At 49.0% G+C, this 16,870-nt stretch overlaps 1 protein-coding gene across 9 annotated transcripts in view; it reads right to left on the bottom strand.

Annotated features, from left to right (window-relative positions):
• kcnq2 (potassium voltage-gated channel subfamily Q member 2) overlaps positions 1–16,870 on the bottom strand; it is a 111,521-nt gene that overhangs the window by 38,608 nt on the left and 56,043 nt on the right. For 5 of the 9 annotated variants that reach the window (XR_004415499.1, XM_033042144.1, XM_033042147.1 and 2 more), the window contains exons 7-9: positions 16,771–16,866; positions 15,925–16,019; positions 8,889–8,957 (exon numbers count right to left, since the gene is read on the bottom strand). Coding sequence is in view for 4 of the 9 variants with exons in the window: in XM_033042144.1 (XP_032898035.1) it covers positions 8,889–8,957; positions 15,925–16,019; positions 16,771–16,866 (260 nt within the window). In the remaining 5 variants the exon portion in view is untranslated. Of the gene's footprint in view, positions 1–8,888; positions 8,958–15,688; positions 15,806–15,924; positions 16,020–16,770; positions 16,867–16,870 lie in introns of all 9 variants that reach the window. The other 4 variants (XR_004415496.1, XR_004415495.1, XR_004415497.1 and 1 more) reach the window with 2 other exon arrangements.

Genomic DNA, 16,870 nt, shown 5'->3' with positions numbered 1-16,870 from the left:
CCCCCTGAGACGGGGGATGAGCAGACTCAGCCCGAAGGGGGAGGTTCGGGGGCATTGGTGTACCAGTCTGTGCTCCATATCAGAGTCAGTGGGTACTCTGGGTGCTGTGGAGGTCAGGACTGTTTCGGGTGGCGATCCTCTTTCGGATTCCAGGGGTGTCAGTGCACCACGGGCCCTGGGGGCGCCTCGTGTTTTTTCTTCCCCAGGCCAAGACGTGGAGGGGGATGGGAGAGTGCAGGAGCCCAGCCGTTCAGTGGGCTGCTTGTTGCGGTCAGGGGTATCAGGACCCTCTCCGGCATTGATCCTGGGGGTGGTGTCATGCCGGAGGAGGGGCAGTGACGAGGCCAGCTTGTGTAGTGGGGTTAGTGAATTTTCAGAGAGTTGTGGTCCTTCGAATTCTGACAACGACCTTGAGCGCTGTGCAGAAGAGTTTGTTGTTTCAGGTGTGAGTGGGTTGGCCGAGTTCCCAGGCTCCAAGGCCGTGTCTCAAGCAGCTGTTATCCATGAGGTGCGTTTTTGTTCTGGCGGTACGGCTTGTCTAAGAACAAGCCGTACCGCCAGAACAAAAACGGAGGCTGCAAAAAGATAGTGGGCTGATTGGCCAGGTTTGATTAAGTCTCTCGAGGCTATCCTTGGCAACAAGGATAGTGATCTTCCTGAGTCTGAGAAGTGTCAGTTTGGGGACTTTTTGTAGTTCCTCAGAGAGAGAGTTTTCGAGTCTAGTTTTCGAGTCGTCGAGTCGAGGTTCTCAATCTAGTGCATTTGCACATTCATAGTAGCCGCATTAAACTTAAACGGGAGTAGAGCGAGTTTTCGTAGATTTCAGCATTTATCAATCCTTAGAGAGGGGAAATTTGCGGTGTGTTTTCTGCAGGAGACGCAAACCGTTGTCAGTGACGAACCTACCTGCTGACTGGATTGGGAAGGGGAGGGTCTACATGATCCATCTCAGCTCGAATTCGAGTGCGATGGCCTTTCTGTTGGCCCCGAATTTTCAGCCAGAGGTCCTAAAAGTGCAAGAAGTTGTGCCAGGACGTTGCTCCATCTGGCCGTGAGCCTGGATGGCATGCCGTTACATTTCATTAACATGTATGCCCACAGCACCAGAACAATGCAGGCCGGCCTACTTCAGGTGGTGACTGCTCTGTTGAGTACTATTGATAGGGGAGAGTGTGTCTTCCTTGGGGGGGGGGAGGGGGGGGGGGGACTTTAATTGCACACTTGAGATGCGAGACCGTTCTGCTACTCAGTGTGCCCCTGCTGTAGCAAAGAAGCTGAGAGGGTTGATTGCCTCCTTTGAGTTGGTTGATGCATGGCGGAACCTCCACCCTGATTCCACTGCTTTTTCGCGGTGGTCTGAGGGAGGTGGTTCCCGAATTGATCGCATGTATATTTCCGGAGAGTATGTATGTTTCCCGTGTCTCAGCGGCCTCAATGCGGCTGGTGCCATGCTCGGACCACTGTCTGGTGCGTGTGGACTTTAATCTGGCGCGCGCTCGGGCTGGGTCTGCGTACTGGAACTTTAACAACAGGCTGCTGGAGGATCGGTGTTTCCGGGAGTCATTCAGCTGGTTTTGGGTGAAGTGGAGAGAGAGGCAGAGGTGCTTCTCTTCCCTTAGGCAGTGGTGGGATGTGGGAAAAGCTCACATCCGTCTCTTTTGTAAGGAATACACGTGGGGATCGACCGGACGGCGGGACTCAGCGGTCGAGAGGCTTGAGAGGGAGCTACTGGACGCAGAGTCTCGCCTGGGTCAGGTTGGTGATGACTCCTGCGAATGGGGAGAGTTTCAGAAGAAGGAAGCCTTGAGGTACCTGCAGCTTCAGCGGTCCCGTGGTGCTTACATGAGGGCGCGGGTCCAGATGCTGCACGATCTGAACCGGGCTTTGCCTTTCTTTTTCTCTCTGGAGAAAGGGCAGGGAGCCCGCAAACAACTCGTAGAGCTGCTCGCAGATGATGGCTCCTCTGTCACTGATCCGGAGAGGATTAGTGCCCTGGTCAGGTTCTTTTATGAGTCCCTGTTCTCCGCAGGTGGATTCAGCGGGGAGGCTCAGCGGGTCCTGTGGGAGGGTCTACTGACTGTAGATAGGGAGGTGGCCGAACTTCTTGATGGCCCCTTATCTTTGGAGGAGTTGGCTCGTGCCCTGCACCAGCTCAGGAGGGGTAAGTCTCCCGGGCTGGATGGGTTGACGGTAGAGTTTGTTAGAGCCTTCTGGGATATCCTGGGGGGTGACTACATGTTGGTTCTGGGGAAGAGCCTGGCGACCGGGCATATGCCTCTCTCGTGGCGTAGGGCAGTTGCTATCTTGCTGCCCAAGAAGGGGGAACTCCGCTTGTTGAAAAACTGGCGCCCGGTCTCTCTCCTATGCACAGTGTATAAAGTTTTTGCACGTGCGATGGCAAATCGCCTGGGCTCCGTGCTGTCCCAACTGATTCATCCTGACCAGTCCTATACAGTCCCTGGCTGGTCCATTCAGGATAACATCCACCTGGTTAGGGACCTGATTCATCTAGCCCAGGGTACTGGTCAGTCAGCTGCTTTTCTGTCTCTTGATCAGAAGGCTTTTGACAGGGTAGAGTATGAATACCTCTTCGGGACGTTGCAAGCGTTCAGATTTGGACCACATTTTGTGGCCCGGGTCCGGCTTCTGTACGCTGCAGTGGAGTGCCTTGTGAAGGTTAATGGTGTGTTGTTGGCTCCCTTTCATTTTGGGAACGGGGTCCGTCAGGGGTGCCCCATGTCGGGTCAGTTGTACTCGGTCTGTGTGGAGTCGTTCCTGTGTCTCCATTGGAGGAGATTGACAGGTCTGGCCCTACCTGGCCCGGGGGTGGAGGTGGTTCTTTCGGCGTATGCCGATGATGTACTCCTTACATTCACTGACCCTGGTGACCTGCGGAGGATGCGTGACTGCCAGGAGATTTTCTCGGCCGCATCTTCTGCCAGGATCAACTGGAGTAAGTGCTCTGGACTTTTAGTGGTGTCAGTGGCAGGTAGACTCCCTGCCAGAGGAGATGGCAATGTTTGCGTGGAGCACCACGCACCTCCTCTATCTGGGGGTGTACCTGAGTCCCACTGAGGATGCTTGGCCAGCAAACTGGCTGGAGATGAAAGTGGTTGATCGACTGGGGCGCTGGTCAGGCCTGCTTGGAGTTCTTCCCTTTCATAAATCATCTTCCCTTGCATATATGGTGGCCTCCATGTTATGGTACCGGCTGGCTACTCTTGTCCCGCCTTCCATATTTGTAACTGCTTTACAGAAGAAGCTGGTAGATTTCTTTTGGGGAAATAGGAAGCACTGGGTTTCCGCAGCGGTCCTGAGTCTCCTGTTAGAGGAGGGCGGCCAGTCCATGGTATTGGTGCATACCCAGGTGGCGGCTCTCCGTCTCAGGACTTTGCGGAGGTATATGTATGTAGAGAACCCTCCAGATGGCACGCTTTGGCCACGTATTTTTTCCGTCGGGGTCGTTGCATAAGGGGGGTCTCGCAGCTCCCGGTGGCGGGCATTAGTCGACCCGCCATACGGGGTTTGCCTAGTTTCTATCGGGATGTGCTAATAGTGAGGAATTTGTTTGTTTTCAGCCAGCGTGTTGCTCCACGAGGGGAGGGGATGTTGCGACTGCGGGAGTGGCCGGTCCTCACCCTGTCATGGCGGGTGTCGAGGAGAGGCGTGTGCTTAGAGTGGTTCTGACTGAGCTTACCCCTGCTCCGTCGGATTTGCTCATCGAGCCTAGGCTCCGGGATATTTCTCGGGCACCTGCTCCACATAACCTGAGCCGCCTTTCTGAGATGGCTAGCATGCCGTTTCGTGATGCGAACAGACATATACTGTACAGAATGCTCCTGCCAATTCTGCACCTCCTTGCCTTTGTCTCCCGTCCCGACACACCATGGCGGACGGTGTTACCACCCGAAGGTGGAAGGCCTCCAGAGTCCCCAAGGACACAGCCTGTTCCCACTCCAGGGACACGCACACACGGACCTGGGGTGGAGAGTGCTGCACAGAGTAATAAACGTTAGAGTCAGTTCACGGGCTCGTCCGCCACATGTATTTTCTGCGGTGAGGAGGAGACCGTGTTCCATGCATATATGGAGTGTGAGAGGTTACTGCCCCTGTACCAATATCCGAAGGGGTTGTTTCTCAAGTTCTGGTTGCATTTTAGTCCCATGATTCTAGTGTTTGGACACAAGGCAGGGAGTGAGGAGAGCCGATCGAGGGGTGGGACCTCCCTGTTGGTTTGCTCCTGGGCCTAACCAAGATGGACATTCGCGGGTCCAGGCAGCGGGCGGTCGATGGTCATGCTAGAGTCGGCTGCTTGCCCCTCTATCGGGCCTACGTCCATGTGTGCGTGTCCCTGGAGTGGGAACACGCGGTATCCTTGGGGATTCTGGAGGCTTTCCATGGGCGCTGGTCACCACGTGGGGTTGAGAGTATTGTAAATAATGTATGCACTGTTGTACTATAATGATTATTTGTTATATTGCATTTCTGATTATCTTTTGATGTGATGTATCATATGATTGTGTCGAATAAAGTTTTTGAAAAGAAAAAAGAGGGAGAGAGAGAGAAGGAGAGCAAGATGACTGCACCCACATCACCCCCCGCAGACAGCAAAGTGGAATGAAAATCCAACTTTTAATCAGGCCCTGGGCCATTGGCAGCAATCAGCCAAAAATTAAAGTAGATGTTTCATAATTCAATTAATAAATGCACGCATACAAACTAGTAAAAACTCCTTTCTATTGCTATTTCTTTCAGGGTGTTAGAACTCTATGAGTTACAGATTCAGCAAAAGGACAAATAATAAAAGGTTTTCACACTGAGGTATTTTTCTGAACCGGTGGTGACTCGTGAGAGAGTTTGGGGAGGCAATGACTATATTCCTTGGAGGGGTGATCTCATCGAGATGTACAAAATCATGAGAGGAATAGAGGGGTAAATGCAGTCTTTTGCCCAGAGTCGGTGTATCGAGAACCAGGAGACATAGGTTTAAAGTGAGGGGGGGGGGGAAGATTTAATAGGAATCTGAGGTTGTAACATTTTTTACACAAAGGGTGGTGGGTGTATGGAGCAAACTGTCGAAGGAGGTAGTTGAGGTAGGTACAATGTTTAAAAAACATTTAGACAGGTACAGTACATGGATAGAATAGGTTTAGAGGGATATGGGCAGGTGGGACTAATGTAGATGGGACATATTGGTCGGGGTGGGCAAGTTGGGCCAAAGGGACAGTTTCCACACGGTATAATTCTATGACTCCTTACAGTGATAACCACTGGAAACGAGGAGAAAGTTTACATTACAAAGAAACCTTTTATTAGACAGTTGAGCTGACAGGCACTCTCTCTCTCTCTCTCGCTCTCTCTCTCTCTCTCTCTCACTCTCTCTCTCTCCAGGAACGCTGCCTGACCTGATGAGTATTTATTTCAACTAGAAATGTTGCCTCACAACTTTGGCAACCTGGTCAAACCACCTTCCAATCATGCCACAGGCATTCCTCCTGCAGACAGAGGGTGACCTTGACGGGAGCTTGTGTCATCTCTCACCAATGATCACCTCCATGCTCTCTGCCTCTCACACACACTAGCTACCTCCTGCTTTTTGTTATTGCTTCACATGAGAAAATGGGACCATTCAGCCCCTCAAGCTTGCCTTGTCATGCAGTGATACCAAGGATGTACCTTTAGAAAGGAGATGAGGAGGAATTTATTTAGCCAGGGGGTGGTGAATCTGTGGAATTTATTGCCGCAGATGGCGGTGGAGACCAAGTCTTAGGTTATTTTAAAAGGGAGATTGACAGGTAATAATTTGTTCAAGTGAGTTTATTGTCATGTGTCCCTGTATAGGACAATTAAATTCTTGTAAGGGAGTCAATTATTAACGAGGTATTAATGGGGCATTTGGATAGCAGTAAAAGGATTAGTCCAAGTCAACATGGATTTATGAAAGGGAAATCATGCTTGACTAATCTTCTGGAATTTTTTGAGGATGTGACAAGTAAAATGCTTGAAGGGGTGCCAGTGGATGTAGTGTATCTGGACTTTCAGAAAGCCTTTGATAAGGTCCCGCACGGGAGACTGGTGACTAAAATTAGAGCACATGGTATTGTGGGTAGGGTGTTGACATGGATAGAAAATTGGTTGGCAGACAGGAAGCAAAGAATAGGAGTGAACAGGTCCTTTTCAGAATGGCAGGCAGTGGCGAATGGAGTGCCGCAAGGTTCAGTGTTGGGGCCGCAACTGTTTACCATATACATTAATGATTTGGACGAGGGAATTAGGAGCAACACTAGCAAGTTTGCGGATGACACAAAGCTGGGTGGCAATGTGAACTGTGAAGACGATGTTAGGAGGTTGCAGGGTGACCTGGACAGGTTGAGTGTGGGTAGATGCGTGGCAGATGCAGTATAATATAGATAAATGTGAGGTTATCCACTTTGGCGGCAAAAACAAGGGGGAAGAATATTATCTCAATGGCGTTAGGTTAGGTAAGGGGGAGGTGCAGCGAGACCTGGGTGTCCTTGTACACCGGTCACTGAAAGTTGGCGTGCAGGTACAGCAGGCAGTGAAGAAAGCTAATGGAATGTTAGCCTTTATAACAAGAGGATTTCAGTACAGGAGTAAAGAGGTTCTTCTGCAGTTGTATAGGGCTCTGGTGAGACCACATCTGGAGTATTGTGTACAGTTTTGGTCTCCTAATTTGAGGAAGGACATCCTTGTGATTGAGGCAGTGCAGCGTAGGTTCACGAGATTGATCCTTGGGATGGCGGGACTGTCATATCAGGTAAGATTGAAAAGACTAGGCTTGTATTCACTGGAGTTTAGAAGGAGGGGGGATCTTATAGAAACATATAAAATTATAAAAGGACTGGACAAGCTAGAGGCAGGAAAAATGTTCCCAATGTTGGACGAGTCCCGAACCAGGGGCCACAGTCTTAGAATAAAGGGGAGGTCATTTAAGTGAGGTGAGAAAAAACTTTTTCACCCAGAGAGTTGTGAATTTGCGGAATTCCCTGCCACAGAGGGCAGTGGAGGCCAAATCACTGGATGGATTTAAGAGAGAGTTAGATAGAGCTCTAGGGGCTAGTGGAGTCAAGGGATATGGGGAGAAGGCAGGCACGGGTTATTGATAGGGGAAGATCAGCCATGATCACAATGAATGGGCCGAATGGCCTCCTCCTGCACCTATTTACTATATTTCTATGTTTTCTAAGAGTTATAGGAAGAAGGAAGGAAATTGGGGTTAAGAGGGAAGGATCGATCAGCCATGATTGAATGGCAGAGTAGACTCAATAGACAATAGGAGCAGGAGCAGGGCATTTGGCCCTTCCAGCCAGCACCGCCATTCAATGTGATCATGGCTGATCATCCCCAATCAGTACCTTGTTCCTGCCTTCTCCCCATATCCCCTGACTCCACTATTTTTAAGAGCCCTATCTAGCTCTCTCTTGAAAGCATCCAGAGAACCTGCCTCCACCGCTCTAGGAGGCAGAGAATTCCACAGACTCACCACTGTGATAAAATGAGTTTCCTCGTCTCCGTTCTAAATGGCTTACTCCTTATTCTTAAACTGTGGCCCCTGGTTCTGGGCTCCCCCAACATTAGGAACATGTTTCCTGCCTCTAGTGTGTCCAAGCCCTTAACAATCTTATATTTCCAATGAGATATCCTCTCATCCTTCTAAATTCCAGTGTACAAGCCCAGCTGCTCCATTCTCTCAGCATATGACAGTCCCGCCATCCCGGGAATTAACCTTGTAAACCTACGCTGCACTCCCTCAATAGCAAGATTGTCCTTCCTCAAATAAGGGGACCAAAACTGCACACGATGGGCCGAGTGGCATAATTATGCACCTAAAGGGCCTGTCCCACTTGGCGATTTTTTTCGGTGACTGCCGGCATATCAGTGTTGCCGAAAGATTTTGAATATTTCAAAATCCAGTGGCGACAAAATAAATGTCACAACACTTGAGGAAATGCCGTGACTTTTTCGGTTACCTGATACGTCAGTCAATGAGGCCGGCAGTCGTCGAAAAAATCGTCAAGTGAGACAGGCCCTTAAGACTTATGAACTTACAAAGGCTGTCCAGTCTCCACCTTGTTTCTCCCACCATTGGTGACCACACCCAACCAAACATTATTCACACACAGTAAACGCTCTGAGCAAGATGAGAGCAGCCATTCTGATCCTCACCTCCCCACATCTCATCAGCTCCTATCGTGGATCATTTATCTCCGAGAGCTCACATCAGTTGAACTTCCCACCTTCTCTCCCCCGCATCTTGCTTCCCACAGCTTTACAACTGCGACTTTGACACCAACTCTTTAGCCGTTTGACGGGACAGCCATTTCATAGCCACAGTCGCAGCATAGCCCAGGGCCCTGGTCCGTGGAACTGGAGAGAGGGGTGGAGGGGGGCAAATGTGCAGGAGAGGTTCATGGTCGGAGATACCTTGAGGCCTGGAGTCAACAGTGGTCACAGCAAATGTTAGGAGCAGGCCATGGGTGGGGACCGAGAGAAAGGAGAACAAAGATGCTTTTGTGTCTCATATTTCACCCTCATTAGAGCACCCAATGGGTTGGACAGGCATCTAATTACTTCTGAAGTTGAGCTACATTTAGAGTCACTGCACGCAACATGTTCCCCACAAGCTCCGACAAACACCACTGAGGTTACTAAGTGGGTAATCTGATATTAAGCAGGAATTCAGGAGAGCCCTGCAGTTTATCAAATCTAGAAATTATTTCTCAAATCAGTTAGCAGCATTTCTCCTTATTCTTTACATCAAGATTAGCACTTTCTACACGTAACGAGTGAGATCACGTGACTGGAAACTGCTCACTGGCTAAAAGACATATTACAGGTGCTAGCAGGTTGTCGGGCAGTCTCCATACCTGAACGTGTGTCCCGACTTGCTCTTCAGGTTGCGCAGTAAGTCCAACTGGTTGAGAGGAGGAATCAGCCTGTGGCAACATCAAATACAACATGTCTAACGTGGTGTCACAGAGACATTAGCACACATCTCACTCACAGCGAGACACACCGGCGGACGGTGCATTAAGAGGTGACCGCAGTGTGTCAGAGAGGAGGGCTATAGGGCGAAGGAGATCGGAGACAGAGTGAGAGATGGCGAGGGAGAGGAATTCTGATACACATCATCAGTGATGAAGCCAATCAAAACTCACCCCAAACCTCAAGGTTGGTGGTGTTGCAGGTTGGGGTGCGGGGATGCGAGGCAGCAGGAGGGGTCTGGAAACAACATTTAGAATGTAAAAATCATAGTGATTCCTAACTAGGAGCTAATGTAGGTCATGGTGATGAGACGGGTAATGGGTTATGGATGGGGAACAGGGAATGTGGTTGGCCCACACAGATCACACCAGAGGAGTGACAGCTACAGGGGGAAAGCACAGTTTCTCACAATTCCCAGCTCAACTCAGTCATTACCTCCCGTACTATCATCACCTCCATTACATCTTACACCACACCCACCAGTATTGATTGATTGATTGATTGAGCTATTAAAAGATACAGCAAGTAGTCCACGCCAACCAACAATCACCCGTTCACACCAGTTCTATGTTATCCCACTTTCTCAACTACTCCTTACACACCAAGGGTCAATGAACCAACAAACCCTCACGTCTTTGGGAAGTGGGAGGAAACCAGAGCGCTCGAAGGAAGAAGGGTCCCGACCCGAATCATCATCCTTTTCTCCAGAGATGCTGCCTGACCCGCTGAGTTACTCCAGCATTTTGTATCTATCTGCACTTGAAGGGAACCCACACGATCAGAGAGCACGTGCAAACTCCACACAGACAACACCCAAGGTCACGGTTGGTCCCGAGTCTCTGGCGCTGTGAGGCAGCGGCTCTACCTGCTGCACCTCTGGTGATAAATTATATCCTTACCATTACCAGTTCTTCCCCAACCCCTCGTATGACCATGTGTTCTGTAGTTGGAGCAGTGGTGTATGTGTAGACAAAAAGGTGCCAGTACGTAGAGCATTTAAACATTTATCAATTGGGTTTTTTCCATCAATACAGCCTGCTCTTTTGTATTGATTTTGTGGCCAAATAAAAAGTATAAAATCTACTTTAAAAAAATTAAACATAACATTTGAGAATCTAGTCTTTAAACTTTTAGAAGTGCAAATACACACATATCATTACAAAACAAAGCACTGGATTTCAAGTCAGCAATGACATCATGACTGTGGGCAGCACAGTGGTGCAGTGGTAGAGTTGCTGCCTCACAGCACCAGAAACCCGGGTTCGATCCTGACTATGGCTGTTGTCTGTGTGGAGTTTGCACATTCTCCCTGTGACCGCATGGGTTTTCTCCGGGTTCTCCAGTTTCCTCCCACATTCCAAAGACGTTCAGGTTACTAAGTTAATTGCTTAGAGTCAGAGTGTCATAGAGTGATACAGTGTGGAAACAGGCCCTTCGGCCCAACTTGCCCACACCGGCCAACCCAGCTACATTAGTCCCACTTGCCTGCACTTGGTCCATTTCCCTCCAAATCTGTCCTATCCATGACCTGTCTAACTTAAATGATGGTATAGTCCCTGCCTCAACTACCTCCTCTGGCAGCTTGTTCCATACACCCACCACCTTTTGTGTGAAAACGTCACCCCTCGGATTCCTATTAAATCTTTTCCCCTTCACCTTGAACCTATGAACTCTGGTCCTCGATTCCTCTACTCTGGGCAAGAGTCTGCATCTACCCGATTTATGATTTTATACACCTCTATAAGATCCCCCTCATCCTCCTGTGCTCCATGGAATAGATACTCAACCTCTCCCTATAGCTCAGACGCTCCAGTCCTGGCAACATCATCATAAATCTTTTCTGAACCCTTTCAAGCTTGGCAATATCTTTCCTATAACATGATGCCCAGAACTGAACACAATATTCTAAATGCGCTCACCAACATCTTATACAACTGCAACATGACCTCCCAATACTCAATATGATGAAGGCCAAAATGCCAAAAGCCTTTTTGACCACCTTATCTACCTGCAACTCGACCTTCAAGGAACCATGCACCTGTACTCCTAGATCTCTCTGATCTACAACACTACCCAGAGGCCTACCATTCACTGTGTAGGTCATTCTCTTGTTCGACGTCCTATAATGCAACACATCACACTTATCTGTATTAAATTCTATCAAGCATTCCTCCACCCACCTGGCCAATGGATCCAGATCCTGCTGCAATCTTTCACAACCATTTTCACTATCTGCAAACTTGCTAATCTTGCCCTGTATGTTCTCATCCAAATCATTAATGTAGATGACAAACAGTAACGGGCCCAGCACCGAACCCTGAGGCCCACCACTAGTCACTGGCCTCCAGTCCGAGAAGCAACCTTCCACCATCACCCTCTGCTTCCTTCCATGGAGCCAATTTGTTATCCATTCAGCTATCTCTCCTTGGATCCCATGCAATTTAACCTTCCAGAACAGTCTACCATGCAGAACCTTGTCGAATGCCTTACTGAAATCCATGTACACAACATCTACAGCTCTGCCCTCATCGACCTTTTTGGTCATGTCTTCAAAAAAATCAATTAGATTTGTGACGCGACCTCCTACGTACAAAACCATGCTGACTATCTCTAATCAGACCTTGCCCATCCAAATGCCAGTATAACCTAGAATACTCAGAATACTCTCTAGTAACTTTCCAACTACAGATGTTAAGCTCACCGGCCTATAGTTCCCAGCATATTCCCTGCAGCCCTTCTTGAAAAGAGGCACAACATTTACCACCCCCCAGTCTTCCAGCACCTCTCCTGCATTTAAGGACGACAAGTAAATTTCAACCAGGGCTCCCGCAATTTCCTCTCTAGTCTGATCAAGCCCTGGGGATTTGTCCACCTTTATACACGACAGTATCTTCAGTACTTCTTCGACGGTAATACTGACTGCTCTCAAGACACTTCCATTGACTGCCCCCAAGTCCCTCCGTCCTGCTGTCTTTCTCCTTGGTAAATAGAGGAGACATACTCATTGAGGACCATGCCCATCTCCTGTGGCTCCACACAGAGGTGACTGCTTTGATTCCTGAGAGGTCACACTCTCTCTCTAGTTACTCTTTTCCCCCTTATGTATTTATAAAATCTTTTGGAATTGTCCTTAATGCTAGCCGCCAGAGCTATCTCCTGGCCCCTTTTTGCCCTTCTGATCTTTTTCAGTTTACTCCTTAGTTCCCGAAACTCCTCCAGGGCTGCACTTGATCCCAGCTGCCTGTACCTGTCCCATTCATCCTTCTTGTTTTTGACCAACGTCTCAATTTCCCTCGTCAGCTAAGCTTCCTTACATTCACCTGCTTTGCCCTTCACTGTAACGGGGACGTACATATCCTGAGCTTTCGTCAGCACACTTCTAAAAACATCCCACTTGGCCGATGTTCCTTTCCCCTCAAATAACCTGCTCTAGTCAACTTAAGCGAGACCTTCTCTCATACCCTCAAAGTTGAGCATTTTAACACGTGGACCCACTCCGTCCCGATCCATAACTATCTTAAGCCTAATCGAACTGTGGTCACTGGTCCCAATAGGCTCCTCCACAAACACTTCATTAACTTGCCCTTCCCAATTTCCCAATAATAGACCCAGCGTTGCCCTCTCACGTGTGGGGGCCTCCACAAAACACTCCTGAACACTTTTGAGGAATTGCACCCCATTTAAACCCTTCACACTATGATTTTCCCAGTCCATATTGGGAACGTTAAAATCCACTACTATAACAACCTTATTTGACCTGCAGCTGTCTGCAATGTCCTGGCATATTTGATCTTCTAATTCCCGTTGACTATGCACGGGTCAGTTGTACACCCCCAACAAGGTGATCATCCTTGTCTTGTTCCTCAGCTCCACCCATATAGCCTCTCTAGACGAACCGTCCGTAATGTCACCTCTGATCACTGCCGTGACATCCTCCTTAACCAACAATGCAACCACCCCCCCCTCCTCTTTTTCCCTCACCCCTGTCTCTCCTGAAGCTCCTGTACCCCGGAACATGGAGCTGCCGGTCCTGTCCCTCCCTTAACCAAGTTTCAGTCATGGGTACAATGTTCCAGTCGCTCGTATCTATCCATGCCCTAAGCTCATCAGCCTTACCTCATTACAGCCTTGGGATGTAATGTTAAAATTGTACAAGGCATTGGTGAGGCCAAATCTGGAGTATGGTGTACAATTATGGTCGCCTAATTATAGGAAGGATGTCAACAAAATAGAGAGAGTACAGAGGAGATTTACTAGAATGTTGCCTGGGTTTCAGCAACTAAGTTACAGAGAAAGGTTGAACAAGTTAGGCCTTTATTCTTTGGAGCGCAGAAGGTTAAGGGGGGACTTGATAGAGGTCTTTAAAATGATGAGACGGATAGACAGAGTTGACGTGGATAAGCTTTTCCCACTGAGAGTAGGGAAGATTCAAACAAGGGGACATGACTTGAGAATTAAGGGACAGAAGTTTAGGGGTAACATGAGGGGGAACTTCTTTACTCAGAGTGGTAGCTGTGTGGAATGAGCTTCCAGTGAAGGTGGTGGAGGCAGGTTCGTTTTTATCATTTAAAAATAAATTGGATAGTTATATGGACGGGAAAGGAATGGAGGGTTATGGTCTGAGCGCAGGTAGATGGGACTTGGGGAGAATACGTGTTCGGCACGGACTAGAAGGGTGGAGATGGCCTGTTTCCGTGCTGTAATTGTTATATGGTTATATAGTTACCCGTCAGGCCCCTTGCATTAAAACATGTGCAGTTTAAACCAACCCTCCTTCCTCGCTCTCCGCCTTTCACCTGCCTATTCTGTCCACTAACCTTTCCCGCACCACCCTCCATACCAACTTCTAGCCTCCCACATGCCTCTGTCCTGTACAAGATTCCACCCCCCTGCCAATCCAGTTTAAACCCTCCCGTGTCGCATTAACAAACCTGCCCGCTAGGATGTTGGTCCCCCTCCAATTAAGTTGTAACCCGTCCCTTTTGTACAGGTCACCCCTGCCCCAGAAGAGATTCTAATGATCCAGAAATCTAAATCCCTGCCCCCTGCACCAACTCCTCAGCCACACATTCATTTCCCCAATCTTCCTGTTCTTATCTTCACTAGCATGAAGTACTGGAAGCAACCCTGAGATCACTACCCTGCAGGTCCTGCTTTTCAATCTTATACCCAATTCTTATGTAAACTATCCCTAGAGTGCAGGACAGAACTGGTGTACGGGTGATTGCTAGTCGGCGTGGACTCGGTGGGCCGAAGGGTCTGTTTCCACGCTGTATCTATAAAAACTAAAACATTAAAATATGGTGTCTCACAGTCAGTCTGAAGAAAGGTCCCAACCTAAAACTAATAATTAAAAAGTATAAAATTATCATGTTAAAAATGAAAGATAACATTTGAAAATCTTGTGTGCTGTCATCTGCCCATCTCTCTCCACAGACACTGCCTGACACCTGAATTCCCTCAACATTTTGTTTCTTGGTACGATGACTGTCTAAACCTGCTCAGCACAAGGTGGCCTGTCTGCTTTTATGGTACAAATTTCGATTTCAGATGGTGGAATCTCATCAGATAATAGACAATAGGTGCAGGAGTAGGCCATTTGGCCCTTCGAGCCAGCACCGCCATTCACTGTGATCATGGCTGATCATCCACATTCATTACCCCGTTTCTGCCTTCTTCCCATACCCCTTGACTTCATTATCTTTAAGAGCTCTATCTAACTCTCTCTTGAAAACATCCAGAGAATTGGCCTCCACTGCCTTCGGAGGCAGAAAATTCCACAGATTCACAACTCTCTGGGTGAAAAAGTGTATCCTCATCCCTGGTCTACATAGCCTACCCCTTATTCATAAACTGTGTCCCCTGGTTCTGGGCTCCCCAAACATCGGGAACATAAGGAGGTCATCTGGCGTAATGGTCACAGATTGAAGGTGGAAAGAAGGAACTGCAGATGCTGGTTTATGGTAAAGATAGACGCAAAGTGCTGGAGTGACTTAGAAGGTCAGGCAACATCTCTGACGAAAAAGGATGGGTGACGCTTCGGGTCGTGGCACTTCTTCAGACTGAAAGTAGAGGGTGGGGAGGTGGGGGGGGGGGGGGGAGCTGGAGGCGAGAAAAGATCTGGAGCAGTCAGGGGCGGCCTCAAATGATCTCAGTCAGGGCGCTGCGTGGTAAGCCCATTGGTGGCTAGGGAAGGTGAAGAGAAACATTGTGGAGAACTGTGGAACTGGTTAAATAACTAGGGTAGTGGAAGGGGGGGCAAGAGGAGAGGGGAGTGCAAGAAGAAGTTACTTAAAATTTGAGAATTCAATGTTCACACCCCTGGGTTGTAGCAAAATACGAGTTGCTGTTCCTCCAATTTGATTGCGGCCTCACTCTGGCAATGGAGGAGGCACAGGACGGAAAGGTCAGTGTGGGATGGGAAGGGGAATTGAAATGGATGGCAACCGGGAGATCGTGTAGGCCTAGGCACTACAGCACTTTGTGTCTACCTTTGGTCACAGGTTGAAGTCGGCATGGTATGGAAACCAAATTTGGATTACAGATGGTGGAATCACAACAGGAGGTCACCTGCCTTAACGGAGGGTCACAGGTCGAAGTCGGCATGGTTTGGGGGAGGAAGGAAAGGTTTGTTATGGAGTGAGGCAGATGCAGCGCAGAGGAACACAGATACACAATGTACCTACTTGTCCAAGGCCCCATTCACACATGGACTCCACCTTTCAATGGGGACTGATTGACAACGGCATTGACACAACAGTGAGGCGATGGAGCAAAAATAAACTTGTGTGGAACTGAACTAAAATGGAAGGAAATAAAAAGAAATTTGAAATTAAACAAATTAGTTAAATGAAATTAAGAAACCAAATCTGAAAGTTATGCGGTGGGTGAGGAGAGGAGGTGGTTTAGGACACGTACCGGTACATTGGGACAGTCAACGTTTGTTCAAAGCATTGCCATGTGGCGTGGAGATCGGTCCGACACAGGCTGGTGGAGTAGTAACGCCAGGCAGTCTGTTGTGAGGGCAAAGACAGGGTATAAGCACGAGAAACAGGGACAGGAGCCGGCTACAACAGCCTCTTCAACCCGATCCCACGCACAATGGGTTCAGGCCTTCCCAATCCATGGATCACAACCTGACAAGCTCGATTGACTGAGGCCCTACACACTTGGGACAGATGTGCAGACCCTTCTGGGATAGATGTGCAGACCCCCTGGGACAGATGACCAGACTCCTCCGAGGGAAGAGCTTCCTCCAAATTCCCAATGACCGGTGCCTGGTCCTTGTCCCAGCCTCGACTCGCAGCCTGAAGAAATGGTTCACATCATCTCCCCAATCGATGCCTCCTCATTCAAGAACATTAGCAGAAGGAGCCCCTTCACACAGACTCTGCACCACCTGAACAATCTCAGGTCAGTGCTCTAGCCTGACCCAGTGATCCCAGGGTCACTGTCCAAGCATGACCTGGTGATCCCAGGGTCACTGTCCAAGCATGACCTGGTGATCCCAGGTTAACGTCCATTTCATCGTTCCATTTCGGGACCACCGACAATAAAACATTCTTCACTCTTGATCAATCCATGTCCCCTTCCCCTGGACAGTGCAGGCAACATCTCACGAGCTACCCCATGGACATCCCTCGCTTGGGACATCCCTGCTGTGATGTAACTAGCCATTCTTGGGTCCCGTGGGTAACTCGTGTTCTGTGTCTCACCTTCCCTCCAGAGCCACATCCCTCTCACCCCCTCTCGCCCACCCCTCACCTGGATGAGGCCAGCCGCGGGATTCCGTCGCTTCTCAAAGTGTTTCTGCCGATGTTGCTCCTGAACCTTCAGCGCGAACCCTGAACCCAGGATTCCCTGG

The sequence above is a fragment of the Amblyraja radiata genome, chromosome 23 (genome assembly GCF_010909765.2).
Source record: "Amblyraja radiata isolate CabotCenter1 chromosome 23, sAmbRad1.1.pri, whole genome shotgun sequence".
NCBI lineage: Eukaryota > Metazoa > Chordata > Chondrichthyes > Rajiformes > Rajidae > Amblyraja > Amblyraja radiata.
This window is presented reverse-complemented; position numbering and strand designations above follow the sequence as displayed.